Source organism: Zosterops lateralis (assembly GCF_965231275.1).
Source record: "Zosterops lateralis genome assembly, chromosome: 1".
Taxonomy (NCBI): domain Eukaryota; kingdom Metazoa; phylum Chordata; class Aves; order Passeriformes; family Zosteropidae; genus Zosterops; species Zosterops lateralis.
Genome location: NC_139762.1, coordinates 11,593,945 through 11,612,775, shown reverse-complemented (window position 1 = coordinate 11,612,775; position 18,831 = coordinate 11,593,945). Strand labels below are relative to the sequence as shown.

Genomic DNA, 18,831 nt, shown 5'->3' with positions numbered 1-18,831 from the left:
TTTTCAGTAACTATTAAACGTGACACTTAAGAGTGTTTTTTATCTTGTTCACATAGCCTGGCTTCCTGGCTAAAGCTATGATTCTTTTGTACTGAGAGTGTTGATATTTTGGGTGACACATTGAAATGCTTCAATCATAACCATTAGAATCTTGTTTTAATGCTACTGAAGCACTTAATGATTAGTTAAAGTTGCTAAATGCAGATGATGTACGAGAGTTTGCTATACTGTAGCATTAGCAGACACTCCAAGAAATATTGTTATGCTTAGTCTGTCAAAACTTAAGTTTACTTTATTTAAATTACATTTGACAGATCTAATGATTTCTTCTTTTTTCAAGGCTTACAGATACCTTAGAGAAGAAGTGAAGACTTTCCAAGGAAAACCAATTAAGGTAAATAGAGGTTTATGATGTCAGGGGTTGGGGCATGTGTGTATGTTCTGGGTTTTGTGGTGCTCACTGTGATTTCCAGTATAAATTTAGGTGATCCGATCTCAGCAGCCATTTGACCTGGAGGTGGGTTTAGAAACGTAGCACATACCACTTGACTACTTCTCTTCATTTCTGGCAGCCCAGCATGAGGTAGCAGGGAAGCATTCAGCTGTTCCTTTTGTCCTTGGAGGACAAAGCAGTGACTGATAAGTGTCCAGTCAAAGTTTAAGAGCTGCTGGTTTGAACCATCCTGATTTAATTTGAAAAGCTGCTGTAATAAATAATCTGATCTCCTTTACAGGCAAGGATAAAAGCAAAGGCAATAGCTATAAACACATTTTTGCCAAAGAATGGATATAGACCTCTGGATATGAACCTCTACACGCAGCAGCGCTACACAACATCCTTTTACATACCTCCAGTATACAGTCCCCAGCAGCACTTCCCACTGTACAGCTTAATTGGCCCACAGACCTGGTCAGCCACACACAGCTACCTTGACCCTTCATTGGTAAGTCTCTTGGTTCTGAAACAGTTGAATTCTTTTCAAAGCTGATAGTATTTTCTTATTGAGGTGTAGGAAACATACCTATCCTGAAGAGGGGAGTTTAAGATTCCAGTTCTTCTTGAGAAACAGACCTTCAAAATCCTTGCCATGGTGTAAAAGATGGATTATTTGAAGATTATGTCTGATCTCGGACTGGAGTGTGATTCTCTTCTTAAATCTTTCAGGTTTTGAGGCAGTTCTTTAGTAAAGACTTGTCAAGATATCCGGCTATCTTGATCTTCTAACAGGAAGTTAGGTTGTAGGTTAACATGCTGAATGGCCCTATTTGGCATGTTCTTAAAGCAGAATATTTTCTGTGCAGTAGTAACATCTTTTTTGACAATGAAAAGTAAAATTACTTTTGTTAATTACAAAAATCACATTTAAATTTCTTTTTAAATTATGTTCTTAAAGGGGCTGTTGGTAAGGCTTGAAGTTAGAATGGTAGCAATAAATCCTTAAATACTGTAATGAGACATCTACTGTATCCTGCAATGCTGCTTCCATCTTCTGCATTTTAACAATCTCATCAGAATTACCTTGGCCCCTTTTTAGTTGGCCTTTGTTACCCTACAAACACATGGACAGTTTCCTGTAATGACTGGGAGGCTCAGGTTTCCTATCTGGAACCTCTTTCTCCCCTCTGGAGATGCTTTTTTACTTGTGCCTCAAAGAAATGAGGGGAGCAATGTTCAAAATTAGAAGTTCTTCAGATGTTTTTTTTGGCAGAGGATTAAAGTGTCCTTGAACAAACTTGAGCTAACATCCTCTGTACTGAACCACAGCTAATTAAAAAGTTGGTGTGCTAAACACTTCACACGCAGGGAAGGGAACCAGAGCCCTTGCAGGGGGAGGCTTTCTGGGGGGGAATGAAGAATGTGGAGGAGACAAGGTAACACAGAGAGCAGTGTTATTCCAGGAGAAAGCTGTCTTGTTAAGTAGCAGTGAATGTGAATCTGCCTGTAGATAAACAAAGACTGACTTTTGCACAGTCTTGCTCTGGAATACTGAAGGAGCTGGATGGGAATGGTATAGAAGACACAGATTAATAAACCACAGCTTCAAGAACAGCATACTGTGTATCTACCTTATGTTATCCTGTAACTGTTTGTATCCAAGAAAGTTCACTAGGCCCATCCTTTGGGGAAGACAGGATGACTTTGCCAGGTTCCTAGTTTTCTTTGTCAAAACAGGAAATCAACTGTCTGCGCTTTGCTTTTCACTGTTTTGCGGTGTATTGTCATTGGTTAGCTGCATTTTATGTACATGACTGTAACATGATGTTTCTTGATTCTTTTGTAGGAAGAGCTATATTTGAATAGAAATCACTTGAGGAGAACAGGGACCATGAGGAACCATGACACAGCAATAATTTTCATGAGACAGGGTTGCAGTTTGCATGTAGAGACTTGTGTGAAAATACAGCAAAGTTTCTCTATTCTGCTTCAACATAAATGCTACTTTCTCTCATCTCAAATTTGAGATTGAATACTCCAGTAGTGTGGGCATACCATTTTAGTTCTGAATTTGAATATGACAACACATCCTCAGGATTCTAAAACTACCTCATTCTCCATCATGTACTTAATTGTATGTGAGAAAATACCTAGTTTTTCCTGTTTGGGGAAAAAAAAAGAAATTGGAAAGAAAGTATGTTTGAACCAGTTGATTTCTCTGGACACTCTTTTGGTATTATTGGAAACAGAGGAATTTTTTTTTTCCTCCAGAAGGCTCATACATTGTTATAAAGAAAGAAAAGTTGACTATTGCTAGGGTCCCTACTATGTTCAATGTCTTCTTATTTTTCAGCTTACTAGCTTTGATGGAATTTTGCAGCATTCATGTTGTAACTCTTAAACCAGAAAGCATTTCAAAGCATTATTTTGATGAAATTTTTTTCCTCAAGGCACTTTGTTACAGGCCTTTTTTAATGGCCTTTTTGTGAAGCCTGAGGTAGCATTTGCTGTTGTGCATGCTAGGTAAGGCTAGCAGTAGTTTGATATGACAGCTTTGAGGTTAAATTTTGTTTTCCATTGTTTAGTGATTGATCTTGCACAAGAAACCTTTCTCAAGGTTAAATGGGTTAAATGTACCTTTATAGCAAATGGCCTTAATCCCAGCTGTTTCTCACTGTTAAATAGAATGTATAGAATGTAGGAGTAGTCTTGTTGTTCTGCATTGTAGCTATTTTCAGGGGGAGAAGACAAGCAAGCATTTACTGGTGCTAACAGTAACATATCTTAAATGAAACTCACTTAGACATTTAAACAAAAAAGACGAAAATGTGCTAGTGACGTTGGAGAAATTACTTTGAATATGCTTTAGGTTTTGAGGCATCTTGCTACTACAAGACATTGATATGCACCCACCTCAGAAAATACTTTGCTAATGTTGTTTCTTCAGACAAGAAGACAGTGTTTCACATGTAGGATAAGGTGGTAAGACTGGAAAAGCATCAGAGTTCCACTTAATATCCACTTATTCTCTAGGCTTTATTTAGATGTCGTATGGAAGTAGAATGAGGAACTAAAAAGAAGTTGTTGGGGTTTTTTTAGAGAGGAATTCACATACAATTATAAGAGAAACATTTACAGGCCATGTAGATTAGAGGCTCTGACAAAGAAGTATCTCAGTACTCCCAAGCCATGTGTAATATGGTGTGAAATAGGAGGAGTGCTGTTCGACTTACAGCCAAGAATTTTGGCTTGATGTTTTTCAGTCCTCTTGAACTATCATAAGCTGAATATGTGTAGTGGCTGACTTTTCAGAAAAGCAGAAGCTTGGTTTTTTTTCAGAAATTTTGTAAGTTAGCTACGAGGCACTAGATAGATGCTCTATTGCTGTTTGAGACAATCTTTTGAGTACTGTCCTGCACAGAATGCCATAAAATACGGGGTTAAGAAAATAATACTCAGTTTGTTTATAATGATGAGCATGCGATACATTTTTTTTTAGGTAACACCATTTCCAAATACTGGATTTATCAACGGGTTCACATCTCCAACCTTCAAGCCTGCTGCTTCTCCACTGACAACACTCAGACAGTATCCTCCCAGGAACAGGCAAGTTCATCTATCTTTTAATGATACAGTTGTATTATCTGGCACATGGGGTTTTCATCTGCTTATTTTAGTAACACCAGCTAACTTGAGAATACTTGTGAAACTGAACCTGATGCCAGAGGTGAGGCCAAAGGGCAGATGGTGCTCCTGATGTTAATGGATGTAGTGTATCAAAATGTAAATGGACAGTCTGAAAGCTGAGAGCCTGTCTGTTCTGTGATTTAGGGTATTCAGCTGAAATATTCTGAAAGATAATATATCATCAACAGGATTATTCATATAGTAAAGGTCTAGTTGAAAACAGACAGGGAAAAGGTTAATTTTGATAATTCATGTGACCTGTTATAATGAATGTTGATCATTCTTATAAATGAAATAAGTGATAAAGGACTGAAGATCTTGCTTCTTCTGAATTCTGTGAATAGGCTTAGGCCTCAGAAGATCTCTGATAGTGTGCGTATGTTGAAATGACTTTTGAATTTATAGGAATCCTAGCAAGTCACATATACGACATACAATACCCAGTGCAGAAAGGGGACCTGGGCTTCTAGACAGTCCTACAATATTCAACTTTTCTGCTGATCGTTTAATCAATGGCGTCAGGAGCCCACAGACGCGGCAGCCGGGACAAAGCAGGACACGGGTGCAGAGCGCTACCACCAGCTACACCAAGAGGGAAGTGGGGACTGGACGGATGGAACAGACCAGCGTGGACTCGTCCCCTGGCTTAGGGAGAGGAAGGTGAGTGTACTCTGTAGTTGTCCTCCAAACAGCCAAGTACCGCTGCTGCTAAACCACTTTGTTTAGTGGAGGTGTGCTGTTGTTACTGTTCTCTGTATTGCTTTATACTCAGACTCTCTCCTCAAACCTAAAATCTTGCAAAGTACTTCGCAGAAAGTGTTAAATACAGAGAAAGGCAAAGTGGACTTCCATACTTTCCTACCAGATGAAAATCATTATTGGCAACTAATGAACAATTTAGATCTATAAGATCTAATCCTTTATCCTTTCTTCATCTGGTGCAAGAAAGTTTTTGTATATTATTTGTTTGAATTTATTGCAGTTCTGCCCAATTCCATTGTTCAGCATTGTAGATTTTACACCTGAGCATGTATTAGCAGTGCTCGTTCTTAACTTTTTCAGTTGAAGGATTAGAATTTTGACCAAATTGCACATACACAACAGCAAAGATGATGGATTGGTGTGGAGGGAGGAAAAACAGCTACAGGCAACTAAGGAAACTATTGTTATGTTGTTTTAAAAGCAACCAAACAAAAACCACAACCAGCTACCTGGGGAGCTGAAAATCGAAACATATTTATAAATACAGTTCTAATAAGTGCTTCAGAAAAGTATTGTGCCTTTGATAATGGCTGTATTTATGAGTCAAAGTAAATCACATTTTGAGTGATTTACTGAATTGGAAGATAACTCAAGTGATTTGCAGATGATCTTATTTTAGACTTGTATCATTGCAAAATTAAATGGATATTTTGTGCTAGGGTCGTAATACTTTTCTAAATCTAATTTACCGAATTGTGTTATAACTAATGGATGAAAGTATGATTAAGAACTCAGGAAATATGATTGCTCAGACTATAGACTACAAAAATGTACAGGAACAGTCAGTACCTAAAATTATATTTTGATGTTTCAGTATTGAATGCATTTAGAATAATAAAAGTCAAACTTAGAAAACACACTGAAACTGAATTAAAATGCACTGCAAATTTTACAATGCTGCTTGGAGACGCTTTACCTGAAGCAAGGCTGGGGTCACAGTGCTGAAAATGTTTTGAAGGAGCCTTGCCCGGATTGAAAATAGTTTATCTGTATTTGAGAAGTTACATTGGTATACAAAAATTCCTAACCCCCTTATTTAGATACTGTAATATTTTCTCTAGTCCTTATATGTAATCTCTACTGAGATGCTTTTAACACAGGAATTACTTATAACCAGTGTATTCTTACACTGACTTGCATAAGATCTATACCTTTATTTTAACAACAGCTTGCTAGGAATTCTTCCCTAAAGCATTTCTTAATAACTTGTGTAGAATGAAGATGGATAAAATAACAATTGCAATTAATTTCTTCTGTTTTCATTACCCACTTTCCACCCATTTATAGTCAAGGTTCTCATATCTGCATTCTTTCCCTTAGGAAAAACTCATATGGCTACCGAAAGAAAAGGGAGGACAAGTTTACAGTGAGTATTCATGATCTTATTTGTCTCTAATAAAACTGGGGTAACAAGGCAATGGTGTGGATATTATGTGGAGTAGCAGGTGACAATAGTCACAACTGCAGGAGCAGTTGTACATCACAGTTGATTAAAGACAACAGCTAATTAGTCACTTGAGTTTACTGAATTTGAGTATCAGAGATTTTCCATTACTGTAGAAGTCAGGGAAAAGTTAAAATTACAGTAGCAAAAACTTTCCATCTCAGTTTTTGTCAACATGCCAGTGTTAACATTCAGGAATAGCTAAACAGCTGAAGTTCAAAACACTTGATATTTCATTATCAATGATGGTGTTAGTGAAGAACATTTTATAGATCCTTGTGGCATAATGTGTGAGAAAAATATTTTTATTATGAAGTGGTCAGTTCATTTTCTTAAATGTCTCTTCCAAGTGCCACTTGGTAAGGGTATGCTAACAGTGTTAAAATATTGTGGTTTTGGGAAACTGAAATTCATGGTTAATACCAAAGTAGACTTGATACTTGAAAAGGCTGCACTAAGTGTAGAAGAGAAAAAAGATGTTTTTGTAGGATTTAAGGTTTGATTTGATAAAACCAGTCATTTCTTTGCAATTCATTTTTGCCACACATGGTATATTCACGAAGTTGTACCAGGTTATTTCCTTATCCATGTTACAATTGTAAAGTACCACCACTGCAGGAGCCATGACACTTTCCTAAAGTCTGGAATCACTGCATTTGTGTTTGTGGCTCCTGCTGTTGAATGAATGGCCTAAGTGAACTTAAGTAAAGGAGCAGGAAAGTTTAGCACGTTATTCTTTCCTTTTGATGGTTCTTAGTTCTCATCACACTTCCCAGAGGCAGTGAGACCATGTTGCATGTAGGATTACCAGTACTTCTTTTTGCCCTTTAAAAACTGCTTGGATTTTTAGAGTGAAGTTTTCCTAATAATTTTTTTTCTGTATTTGAAAGAACAAGGAAATGGTACAGGTAGGTGTGAGCGACTGGAGTGAAAAGATTACCTTGGATGCCACTCTGAGCGGAGTAGCACTTCTGACAGAGCTGACTGCAAAGATTATTTGAACTTTGAATATAAAAACTGGTAGATGTGAATTCTTTGGAGACCCACAGTTCTCTTCTGTCAGCAGCAGGTTGTAATTGCAGCCTGGGCAGCCAGGTTCCTTCCAGTCTCTTCTGGGCCAAAATCTTTAGTCTGTAGTGTCCAGTGCTGCACCTCAAGATGAGGCGAGAGCTGCTGCACACCTGCGACTGCAAGGAAGCGTACTTGGGAGCCAAAGATAAAAATTTCTCCCTTTAGACTGTGGAAATAATTGAATCCAGTATCCTGTTTCTTGTGTAATGCTGTAGCAATTAGATAGTGTACACAGGACGCCACTAAAACCGGTAGATTTGAATGGAGTAATGCCTTCTTTAGAAGATTTTTATTTTTAAAGGAAAAATTATAGAGTTCTATGCACGTTTGCATGAAAAAGAGCATGAAACTTTTTGATCATACTGAGGCTATAGACATAAGCAAAGTACTGAACCCACAAGAAGTCAACTTGAGAAATTTTATGCAGTTAACTTAAAATTCATTGAAGTCCTCCCTCATCCTGCTAATTTAAGATGTTAAAGCCACTCTTTAATATTTTGAGGGTTTTAGGACTCAACCGTGTAACTTAAAATGTAACATAAAAACATTAGCTATTGCAGAACTTCAGTCCCCTTTAGGAAGAGCAAGTGCTGCAGTTTGTAATGACCTTTAAAAATTGAGTTGTTCCTCTTGCAGTTTGACCTGGATAGGTACAGTCTTTCTCCCTGACCTTTGACAGGTCATCTGACTTCAGTTTTGGAGATTTGCAGTCTCCATTGCTGTAGCATTCTTCCAGGGGGTAATGCTGGGTCAGTGGCAGTGCTGAGAGTTGCTATTGTTCTTGCCTCTGTATTTTTTCTTTCCCTACTTCCCTCCTGACACACAATTCTTTGGCCATTACATATAGTTTGTGAAAAGACTTCAAAGGTAATCTTGTATCTGCTGTTGTTTTTGTTCAGAAGCATTGTTCTCACATTCACACCATCTTGACTATATAGTCGTATTTTCCTTTTCAAAATAGGAACTGTTTCAAAGATTGCTTTGCATTTGGTATTTTGCAGCAGAGATCATCTTAGCACAGGCCTCAGCACAGTTGAGAAACAGTTATTTGAAGTAAAACTTTTGTTTACATGATGTAGGTGAAGTTAATTGGTAACTTCAGTTACAGCATATTATAAGGGAGTTTTATTTTTCCTGTGTAAATATAACTTACAAATAACTTACCAGCAGTTCTCACAAGTGATCTTAAACTGTGATACTTTTAACTCCTGAACTGCTCTCTGTAGAGCAGAATAGTTGCATTTAGCACACAGGTGTTGTTTTTTTGCTTGAGACATTGGTTTTCCTCTTAGATAGTTTCTGTTTCAAAAATAGTTTTGACACTTATCTTTCTATTTTTGCACAGTGACAATATAGATGAATATTAATTAGATATATATATTGTTATTGTCTGTGCTACATACAAAGCATGCTGTCTTGCCCTTTCTTCACATATCCGAAAATAAGATTCTTATTGACTCCTGTCTTTTTATTTAGGAAGTTACTAACTGTACATAAATGGGCATTTTATTTTCACCATATCATGATACATAAACCAGTCTGTTTTCCTTTCTGTGTCAGTGTGTCTGTCCTCAAGAAGAGTCAGTGAGAAAACTCCTTGCTATACCAATATCCCTAAAGCTAATGCATATACCATGACATTTAAATAATAATTAAATATTTTAAGGGCAACACTAGAAAATGAAAGAATCTGTTCCTCGGTACTCTGTGGGTTTTTTGGGAAATGAGATGGGGAAACCTTCTCCAGGGGTTTGCTGATACAAATGAAGTGCAAAATACAGTTTAGAGTTGCATATCTTTTCTGTCATCTAGTGCAGTAACCCCAACATGCTATTTCTATTCCAGAGAGGCCAAACACAGTCTCCACCACCCCCAAAACCTCCATCTCCCAGCTTTGAATTGGGTTTATCTAGCTTTCCTCCATTACCCGGGGCTGCTGGCAATTTAAAGACTGAAGATCTGTTTGAAAACAGACTGTCCAGTGTGGTAATAGGAACGTCAAAAGAAAGAGTGAGTAGTGGATGCTCATTTCTGTTGGGAAAACACAAAATTGCATACCTTTTGTTTTCTGATTTGGTGGTTTATACATGGAAAAACTTGTGGGTTTACATGGATTGTAACAAGTGTTCTTATAAAACAGCTCTCAAATGATGTGCTGCTGCCTTCTTCACTTATATCTTAGAATTTGTTGGGTATTCTCTTTGAAATGGTATGGAATATGGGCATCAGTATAATTTAAGTAGATGTTAATAGCAGAGATTAAAAAATATGCTCTTTGCTGTTCATAACTGCCTCAGGCTTTTTGATAGACTCAGGTGAAAAGTATGTGATACATTTTCTCTCCTGCTTGAAAGTAAGACATCTGAGTTGTATATAAAACGCTTTAAAGTGACAGAGACAAACTTCTAAGCACCAAAATAAAGAAGCTGCCTACATGATCTCAGTACACTAGGCGTCATAGCTGGAACAAGAACTGCTACCAAAACCAGCTAGATCCCAGTGTTGTCTTGTCATATTGCTCAGAAATATAAAAATACACCAGAATAACTTGGCAACCACTGCAGTATAGATGTAGTAGAGATGCAGCTGAAATTAATGTTCAGTAGCTTTTCATAGATTTCATTCTTAGAGCTGTCTCTGCCATGCCATCTGTGAGTGACAGTATGTTCTCCTCCAGCAAGACTCGCATAACCCTCTGCACTGTGGAGCACTCTGGGCTGTGAAAGTCTGTATTGGTTTTTTTTGATAGCTCAAATTTAGCTTCTGTTTTTCTAGCAGTACCACAATTTGAGAAGCTCAGCCCTGGATTAGCAGTGCAAAGTGACATGTGGTGAGCCACCACAATCTCTTGCATCTTCTCCTGCAATAGGCTGGGTTTAGAATGTTTTCTTTAGTGCCCATGTATCAGAGGTGGGTAGAAGGTGTTTGTTAGTAAAGAAAAGGAGAGGCAGCAGGGCAGCCTGCACCTGAGGCAGCGACTGTACAGACAAGCCATCTACTCAGTCTCTTGCAAGGGGTAGGAGGGGCAACTATATTCCAGTATTGCATTTAGGGGGAATGTGCAGTTCAGAGCCACGGTAAGAGCAGTGTTTAACTTATTGTCAGCCAGTACTACAGATTGTAGGCTATTCTTGGCTAAGATCTATTAATTTTGAAGTATTTTACCTCTGTTACTTATGAAGTGGTTTTTGACTACTGTATTTCAGGTTTTAAATATAATTCCAGCACTTGCTTTTAATGCTGCAGCTGAAAACCCTTTGTTCCCCCATTACAGATCTGGTACTTGCTTTTCACTGTACTTATGGTAAAGAACTTAGACTTCTCTCCTGTAGAGGCAGTCTGCATATCAGTCAGGCACTGAGGTTTCATGATACTTTCAGTGCACTGTCACAAAAAAACCCATCCTTTTGCCTTTTACCTTGGATTTACCAGTTACATTTTCCAGTGTACAGGATTTATTCTGTACCATTGTGTGGAAGAAAGGGATTATGCTACCTTTCCTTGTTGGCATTTAAATAAAGAGTAAGATAACAGCAGCTGTCTCCAAAGAGTGATTGTGTTCTGCTACAAAGCTGTTTGAGCTAACATCAAGTCTTGCCAATGTATACAGACTGCTTTTCACCTTGATCTCAATGTTATTTCATGTCACTTGATGTGGTGTTACAAAGCACTGAAATAGAGTTACACAATGCTTCCCTTGTTTTATATAGATGGGCAAGTCCAATGTATGGAAGCTGAGGGGACTAAAGGTCTATAATTTCCAGCAGTTGTTATCCAAGCATCATATATTTAAACTCTTTGCTTAGTGATGCTCATCTAGATGTAGCTCTGGGGAATGGCAGGTAATAATCATCCCACATTTTGTAACTAGGAAGTGCAGCACTGTCAGATCAAGGGCTGAGTGTTTTGGCAAAGAAAAGTTCTTGCATGTCTGCTTAACTTGAAGCTATTCACACTTAACCATGTACCTACAAATTCTGATACACTTGGGCCAGAATGCTCAGCACCTTGCAATTTCAAGCCTTTGCACACACTGTTACAGTGAATAAAACTGTAAAAGCTGTTCTGTTATTTCTAAACATCCACCTTTTGCAGTCTTTTACTTTGAATCAGCCTAGGCTTAAACCAACTGCAGTAATCTATGCTCCCTGATTTTAAAACAGTGCCATCAAATACCCTTTTCCTTTATAACAGTGACCATAAGAGTCTTAGGGTTTATGCCCTTTTGAATGGTGGCTTGGCTGGGGGGAAAGGAGGGTTATCTTGTTCCTTCTGACCTTGTCTTCTCCCATTGCTTCCCCATCTGCATACCAGAATCTCTTCAGGGTTTAGAGTTTTTTAGGATGAGACAGATCAGAAGCAATACAAAAAACATAGCACCCTTTAAAACAAACAAAATGGTTATAAATGTGAGATCTATGTTTTCCAGGATACAAAGTTGTCTTTTCTTATTTTCTGACAATTTAGATTAATATATGCATCTTGAACCTATTTGGCATTTATCTGGAAGCACAGTACCATGTGGCACTAGAAGAACCTTTTGAGGGCTATAGAAAAAGCCTTTTGCTTGGTAGCAAGTCCTTATATTGGGATGATGCAGAATTAGAACTTTGAAGAAGACAGTTTTTAGCGCACAGCATTAGAAGATTTCTGTCTTCATAGGCTGCCTGTGGTTACGTGAAGAGTGCAAAGCCTACTTTGTCACCAGCAGGTGCAAAATTTCCAGGTGGAAAGAAGTCCGGTCACTAGTGGTATTCCCCAGGGCTCAGTATTTGGGCTAGTCTGGTTTAATAACCTCATTGGTCATCTGGACAAGGGGATTGAGGGATCTTCAATAAGTTCAGAGACAGCACTAAGTTGGGCAGGAGTGTTGATGTGCTGGATGATGGATAGGGAAAGGTCTGCAGAGGGTTCTGGACAGGCTGCATTGATGAGCCAAGGCCAATTGTGAGATTCAGTAAGGCCAAGTGCCCGGTCCTGCCTTTGTGTCACAACAACCCCAGGCAGTGCTACAGGCTGGGGACAGAGTGGCTGGAAAGTGGCCCTGCAGGGAAGGACCTGGAGGTGCTGGTCAACAGCAGCTGAACATGAGCCAGGGTGTGCCCAGATGGCCAGGAAGGCCAATGACATCCTGGGTTGGATCAGCAATAGTGTGGCCCAACAGGACCAGGGCAGTGATTGTCCCCCTGTACTGGGAGCTGGTGAGGCCACACCTCAAATCCTGTGTCCAGGTCTGGGCCATTCACTACAAGAAAAACATTGAGGTGTTGCAGTGTGTCCAGAGAAGGGCAACAGAGCTGGTGAAGGGTCTGGAGCACAAGTCTGGTGAGGAGCAGCTGAGGCAGCTGGGGTTGTGTAACCTGGAGAAAAGGAGGCTCAGGGGAGAGCTTATTACTCCCTCCAACTGCCTGCACAGAGGCTGTAGCCAGGTGGGGGTTGGTCTCTTTTCCCAGGCAACCAGTGACAGAACAAGAAGAAATGGCCTCAGGCTGTGCTGGGGAGGTTTAGGTTGAAAGTCAGGAATTTTTTTTTTTCCTGAAAAGCAAATGTTGGAACATGGTGCCCAGAGAAGTGATGGAGTCACCACCCTAGGAAGTGTTCAGGAAGTGACCAGATGTGGCACTTTGTGCCATGGTCAGGTTGACAAGGTGATGATTGATCAAAAGGTCTTCTCTTAGCTTAATTATTCAAAGTGATTTTTGTCATTCAGATATGTCCCAAAGGGACCTAAAGCTTATAACTTCTTTAACCATGATGTTTTATTTGTCCATGTTTCTAAATAAATAAAAAGGAAAAATAACATATTCATCACAATCACATACTGCCTCCCTCTGTACCTTCTGTAGTCAATTTACCAGTATAAATTAAACCATGAACTGTTTCCTGGTTGTGCTAATTTTCAGGCAGACCATATTAATTGGATATTTTGATTGTTCTTCTGTGCCTTTTTTCCTCCTTCAGAACATTAATGTGGATGCAAGTACAAACACTATTCCATCAGGAATTCCTCGAGAGCCGTTACCAGTTTCTTCTACATTGCCCAGGACCTTCGAAAGGTCTCCTTCGCCACCCCAGCCTACTGAGTAAGCACTTAATTACATGGGTATAATTATTCTGCTCTGAATCACATTTGCATTTTCTTTCATCAGACAGAACAATGTAAATAGCTATTAAAATCTTAATCAATGAAAGAAGTAATATTTTGTTGTACTTGTAGTAAAGGCAATAAAGCTTAATTTCAGAACAATATCATAATAGTGATTCAATCATAATAGTCATTTAGCAGAAGAAAATTTAGTGTTGTGGTTTAGTTTCCGTGAGTAGAAGTTTAATGAATACCTTACTGTCTTGTATTTAGATAGCTTTGAAACACAGAGAGTAAACCCATGGCCCAGTGGGCAGTACTGATGTCCATACCACCAAAAAAAAAATTTTGGTGACTTTATTTGGAACCTGCAAATCAAATAGCTGAGTAACTAAATGCTATTAGAACATGACAAATTACAGGTAGTGTCACATTGCACAGGAATATATTTTTTCTATTTTTGAGAGCATTTTTGAATGCAATGCTAGTCATCATGTGCTAGGCAAATTATAGCTGTAAGTACTTGCAGTCATACTCCAACTTTTTAGACCTATTATGAAACCGTTCATCTATCCTGAAGTTTCGCTTTTCATGAGCCTTGCTTCCTGCTGGATGCTTACAGGGACTCCAAAGTTGTGGATAAACAGCAGAGAGAGACACAGAGTACAGAAAGACTTTCTTCTTCCACACTGAGTACTGCATGTAAATCGGTACAAGTCAATGGGGCTGCCATAGTAAGTGACCTTATTACTTCACTTTTTCGTAATGATCCAGTTTGCATTTAACAGAATATTTATTGCTACCCAGTGTTGCCTAATCATGTGAGCCCAGCACCCTAGAATTTGTCCAGTGGCTTTAAATTTGCTTACTGTGCTTCATGATTACTTGCATGATAGAATTATGCAGTTAACAGTGCAAAAGAGATGTTATCCGAATCCTTTTCTTGGTAGTATCTTTGAGGTAGTATTAATACATATGTTGATACTGAAACCAGAGTATTCATCATGTTTCAGCTGGTTTACAGTTTGAAAGGGAAGTATTTTTCCCCTATGCCAATACCCTGTTTTTCTGGCATACTGTTTTACATTTAACCTTTTCCTCAGCTTTATTGTCTATACCGCTTCTGTAAACTTCATACTCAAGCCCTCATCTGCATATTTAAGTGCAGCAGTCTTTTGGGACAAAGACTTCACCCTTTTTTGTTCATAACACTAATTTTTTTCCTCAGGATGCTTTGTTTAACTCTGTCCTGTTTGTTACTGATTTCCCAGGAACTGCGAAAACCTAGTTATGCGGAAATTTGCCAGAGAACAACTAAGGATCCTCCTACATTGCAACCCCAGAAAGAACAGAAGCCAAACACTGTAGCATGTGGGAAAGAAGAAAGAAAGCCCACAGAAACAATAGAGAAAAACAGAGAACCTCCTCCTGCAAAGTCACATCCTGGACAACCCAAAGACCAGAGGAGACAGTCAGGACGCAGATCGTCCCCTCCAGCCGTTGGCAAACGCTTAAATAAAGAACAGAGTACCCCTCCAAAATCTCCTCAGTGAAAATAACACCTGGGAGGGATTTGAGAAGAGGTCTGTTTCCCACAAATTAAACCCATGTTCCCACTAAGATACCTGAGAATGAGTTGCTGGTTAGGAGCTTGCAGTGATACAAGGCATGTAACAATGCCTGCAAGTTATTTTTCTGTGAAATACTTTTTCCCCTCTTGAACAAACATTCTATTTTTCTGGGTATTTCTGGATAGTTGTTCTAAACCTTACATTTAGATTGGTGCTTAATTGGAGGTGAAGCTTAGTGTGATTTTTTTTTTTTCAAGGTGTAAAATATTTGTCTTTAAAAAAAAATCAACTTTTTATTAAGCCTTTCTGTGGCTGTGTGAGTGCAAGCTCTGTATAGTGAGTTTTTTCTAAACTGTTAAGCAGAAACATGCTGCTGCAATATTTTTAATAAACTGGTCTGCAAGTACATATCTAAAGTGTCCAAAAGACTGATAACGGCAGCTAGTGTGTAGAGTGCAAGAAAGTAGATATATTTTACAAATTAGTATGTGACCTTGAAGATTTTTTTTTATTGGGCTGCTGTACTAAGTGTCAGCAAATGAACTTGCACTTTTAGGTTAAATGAGTAGCTGTTTCTAGCATTTTTAAAAACTTAATCTTTTTTTGATGTTTTGCACACACAAAATGAATTCTACAGGGCACCATAGCAGTCTTTCTGAAATACTTCCTTTTTTGACTTACTGCAAGCAAGTAACCATCTTCTCACTCCAGAATAAAACTGATGTTATAATTTGCAAATACAAAGCACATTGTGAATAGAAAGAATCAAGTCTGTGAGCTTCTATGGTGGTGAAGCCTGTTAGTGGATGTTATCAGGAGAAAGCAGAGTAGCCTTCTTGTGATAACCTTAGCTTCCCTGTGCTTGTAAGGGAGTTAACTGAGTCAGCGCTGTATATTCTGGTTACCCCTGTGCTCTGTGTAGACTTTTTTTTAAAACTCTGCCCCAAGTGCTCTTTGAAAGAGTTCATATCTTAGTCAGCCTTGTGTTGACATCTTCCTGTAACTACAAGCATTGGCATATGGATTTAAATTTTTCAAGACGTGAGATAATGGTGTTTGTTTTGTGTGGTGGAGGAAGAGATCCTTGATATTTACCTCTGGGATGAGGTTTCTCACACTTATTTACTTTAGAAGTGATGCGCTTTCTGAAGGACAAGGATGCACTAAATTAGCAAGTTTCTAATAAAGTTGAATATAAATTATTTTTGTTTTAAAATGCCTGAAGCTTTTCTTTAAGTGTTTAAACTGCAGGAAGTTCAGACAAAACTCATTCCTGCTGACTATGACAGTACAGTTTATTCCACAAAAATGTTTATTTAAACAACTGATTTTTTTAAAGAATTATTTCCATCCAATATTTAAAGACTTGAATTTTATTTAAACTTGAAAATGACTTTGCCTTAACTTTTGTACAAGACAGTTTAGAGTTAATGAGGTCTGACCCCGTGGAGGGTTAGCATGAATGGCATACAGAATTACTCAGTTACAGTATGTATCTATTGTCACTGGTCTTACTGGGTAAACATACTGTAGTACAGGAACTAGCAGCAGTTTTTGTAATATACCTTAAAGATCTTAAACAGTTGATCTTTTTCAGATTGTTGAAAAACCTGTAAATGCAAATAGTCAATACTGTATTAAATATGTGCACTTGGAAGTGTGTGCTTTGCTTGTACAGTTGTAAATAATCAGAACATATAAAAAGGTACCCTAAAGAAAAAAATCTGATAAAAATTATTGATATTATAAATGTTGCTGTTGAGCTGGATGTAGATAAACTAAATGTTGTGGTTTGAATATTACTTTAATTTGTTGTTTTTTCTTTTTCTTATTTTATTCTGGTGTGTTGAACTGACTCTGCCTCTTCACTGCAAAAGGGAAATGGAACAAAAGTCTTATTTGAAAGCCCTCAAATGTTTTCCTAAAGTCCCTTTAAAACCAAACAATTTAACCAATTCAAAAGTGTTCTGCAATGTAAATAATGAATTTCAGCAGTCAAATTGTAATTTTTAAGTCATTAATAAAAATCAGGTCTAATTGGGGAAAAACTTGACTGCTGCAAAAATAAACACTTGAAGCTTACTTGTCTGCTTTCAAGAGTATCAGTGCATGGTTCATAGAACTGTAAAGTAACTATAGTAAGTTGACTCCTGATAAATTTCTTATTACAAGCATCAATTGGTAACTAGTTGGCATTGCAAATCCAGCCTGTTGTATGCTGCAGAATTGGTCAAAATAGGGCACGTGGAGTCTGTTGATTTTTCTTGTTTAAAAAGCGCACTTTGTGAATGCTGTGGGAGGAGATAGAACCCCAACACCATCACCAAAACTGCTCAACTACTTCTGTCATTGGATTTTTTTTATCCCCCTTTCCTTTCCCCAGTGGCAGTGAAAGCGGTAGCTAGATTTGTGTATGGTTTAGGCCAGCTGTATGATTCATTTTGTTTGTCTGCTGCAAGTGAAAGGCTTTACCAGCTGCAAACAGTGGCACATGGTCCCTTCCAGCGGCTGTGAGCAGCTCGTCCTGGTGCTCAGCCAGTAGCCGAGGTGATCTGTTGAGACCAGTGGGATGTGTTGTGCTGTTCTAATGTACTCTGCTGCCATTTGTGATAGGTCAATACACTGTAATTACTGCTTACCCAGCAACAGTCTGTTGCATCTGAAGTTTAAACCTTCCTCTGATGTGGTTTTATAGCATTTAAAAAAAAAAAAAAAAAGACACGCCAAATCGCTGTGTAATATACAATAGAATTTCTCCTTACTGTATTTTACTTTGAGATTTATTTCCCTCCCCACTCAATGACAAAATGGAGTTTTCGGAGTAGAGTTGTGAAGTTGCATGCAGACTGTTGCTACGATACAGAGCGGGATTAAAACATGGCTTTTAAAATGAAAAACCTCCCAAAAGCAGTAGCTAAGCTCAAGGTTCAAGGATACAATAATTAAAATTGGCATTTTACCCTGTTAGAACTGTGTGGTAAGGCTTTTCATTTTGAAAACAAGTCAAAATGGGATCTGAGATTCTTCCAGAAATTAAAAAAAAAAAAAAAAAAAAGGTTGCTTTCAAAAGTGAATGTAATTTCAGATCAGTCCCCACCCCGTGACACTGTCCCTTAGAAATGTGTGAGCTAGTGGCAAATTTTTGATGTTGCTGGGTTATCCTTCAAAGCCTTGAGCCATTGGCATGGAAAGGCCCTTGTTGGAGCATGGTGCAGTGTATCAGGAGCAACAGCTGGCTGTAATGGTGCACACCTATCTCTGTATCTCCTTCAGCTACAGGTAGGGGTTTTGTGCTTTGTAACCTATTACACTAATAGCAGCAGACAATCCAAGATTTCTAAGGAGACCTAACAGCTGCCAATTCATGAAATAGAAGTGTAATATGGGAGCCTTTTTGAGGGTTTTTGTTTTTGTTCTTCTTCCATTAAGACTGGAATCAAGCTTACATGTAAACTATCAGTAATTTAAGTTTCCTTTTGTGTCATAAAATGTAAAACTGTCTAATTTGAAAAAAAAAAAATATGTAGGTTATGAAAAATAAAGATTTAGGCACTGTTGAATTCCTGATTTTTTTAATTAAACATTTCTTCAGCAGTATTTTTCATTACCTTTTGTCTTTTGCTCCCATTTTTGGAAATTGTATATTTCTAATTTTGGGAAAAAAAACCCACTTTTGCTCTCCTGTTCAGCACAGCTCTTGTGACCATCACCTAAGGCTCTGTATCAGCAGCAGGAACCCCTGTGATATATCTCTGAAGGCTGCAGTGTCTTTCTC

General features: G+C 38.2%; 1 protein-coding gene across 2 annotated transcripts in view; it reads left to right on the top strand.

The window, feature by feature from the left end:
• The window catches only part of LARP4B (La ribonucleoprotein 4B), a 55,953-nt gene extending 37,337 nt beyond the window's left edge, over positions 1–18,616 (top strand). For both annotated transcript variants that reach the window (XM_083869268.1, XM_083869269.1), the window contains exons 9-17: positions 341–394; positions 735–944; positions 3,936–4,042; positions 4,529–4,783; positions 6,206–6,251; positions 9,246–9,410; positions 13,362–13,483; positions 14,108–14,219; positions 14,757–18,616. In XM_083869268.1, coding sequence (XP_083725394.1) covers positions 341–394; positions 735–944; positions 3,936–4,042; positions 4,529–4,783; positions 6,206–6,251; positions 9,246–9,410; positions 13,362–13,483; positions 14,108–14,219; positions 14,757–15,038 — 1,353 coding nt within the window. In that variant the 3' untranslated portion in view covers positions 15,039–18,616. The remainder of the gene's footprint in view (positions 1–340; positions 395–734; positions 945–3,935; positions 4,043–4,528; positions 4,784–6,205; positions 6,252–9,245; positions 9,411–13,361; positions 13,484–14,107; positions 14,220–14,756) is intronic.
• Positions 18,617–18,831: the final 215 nt, after the last annotated feature.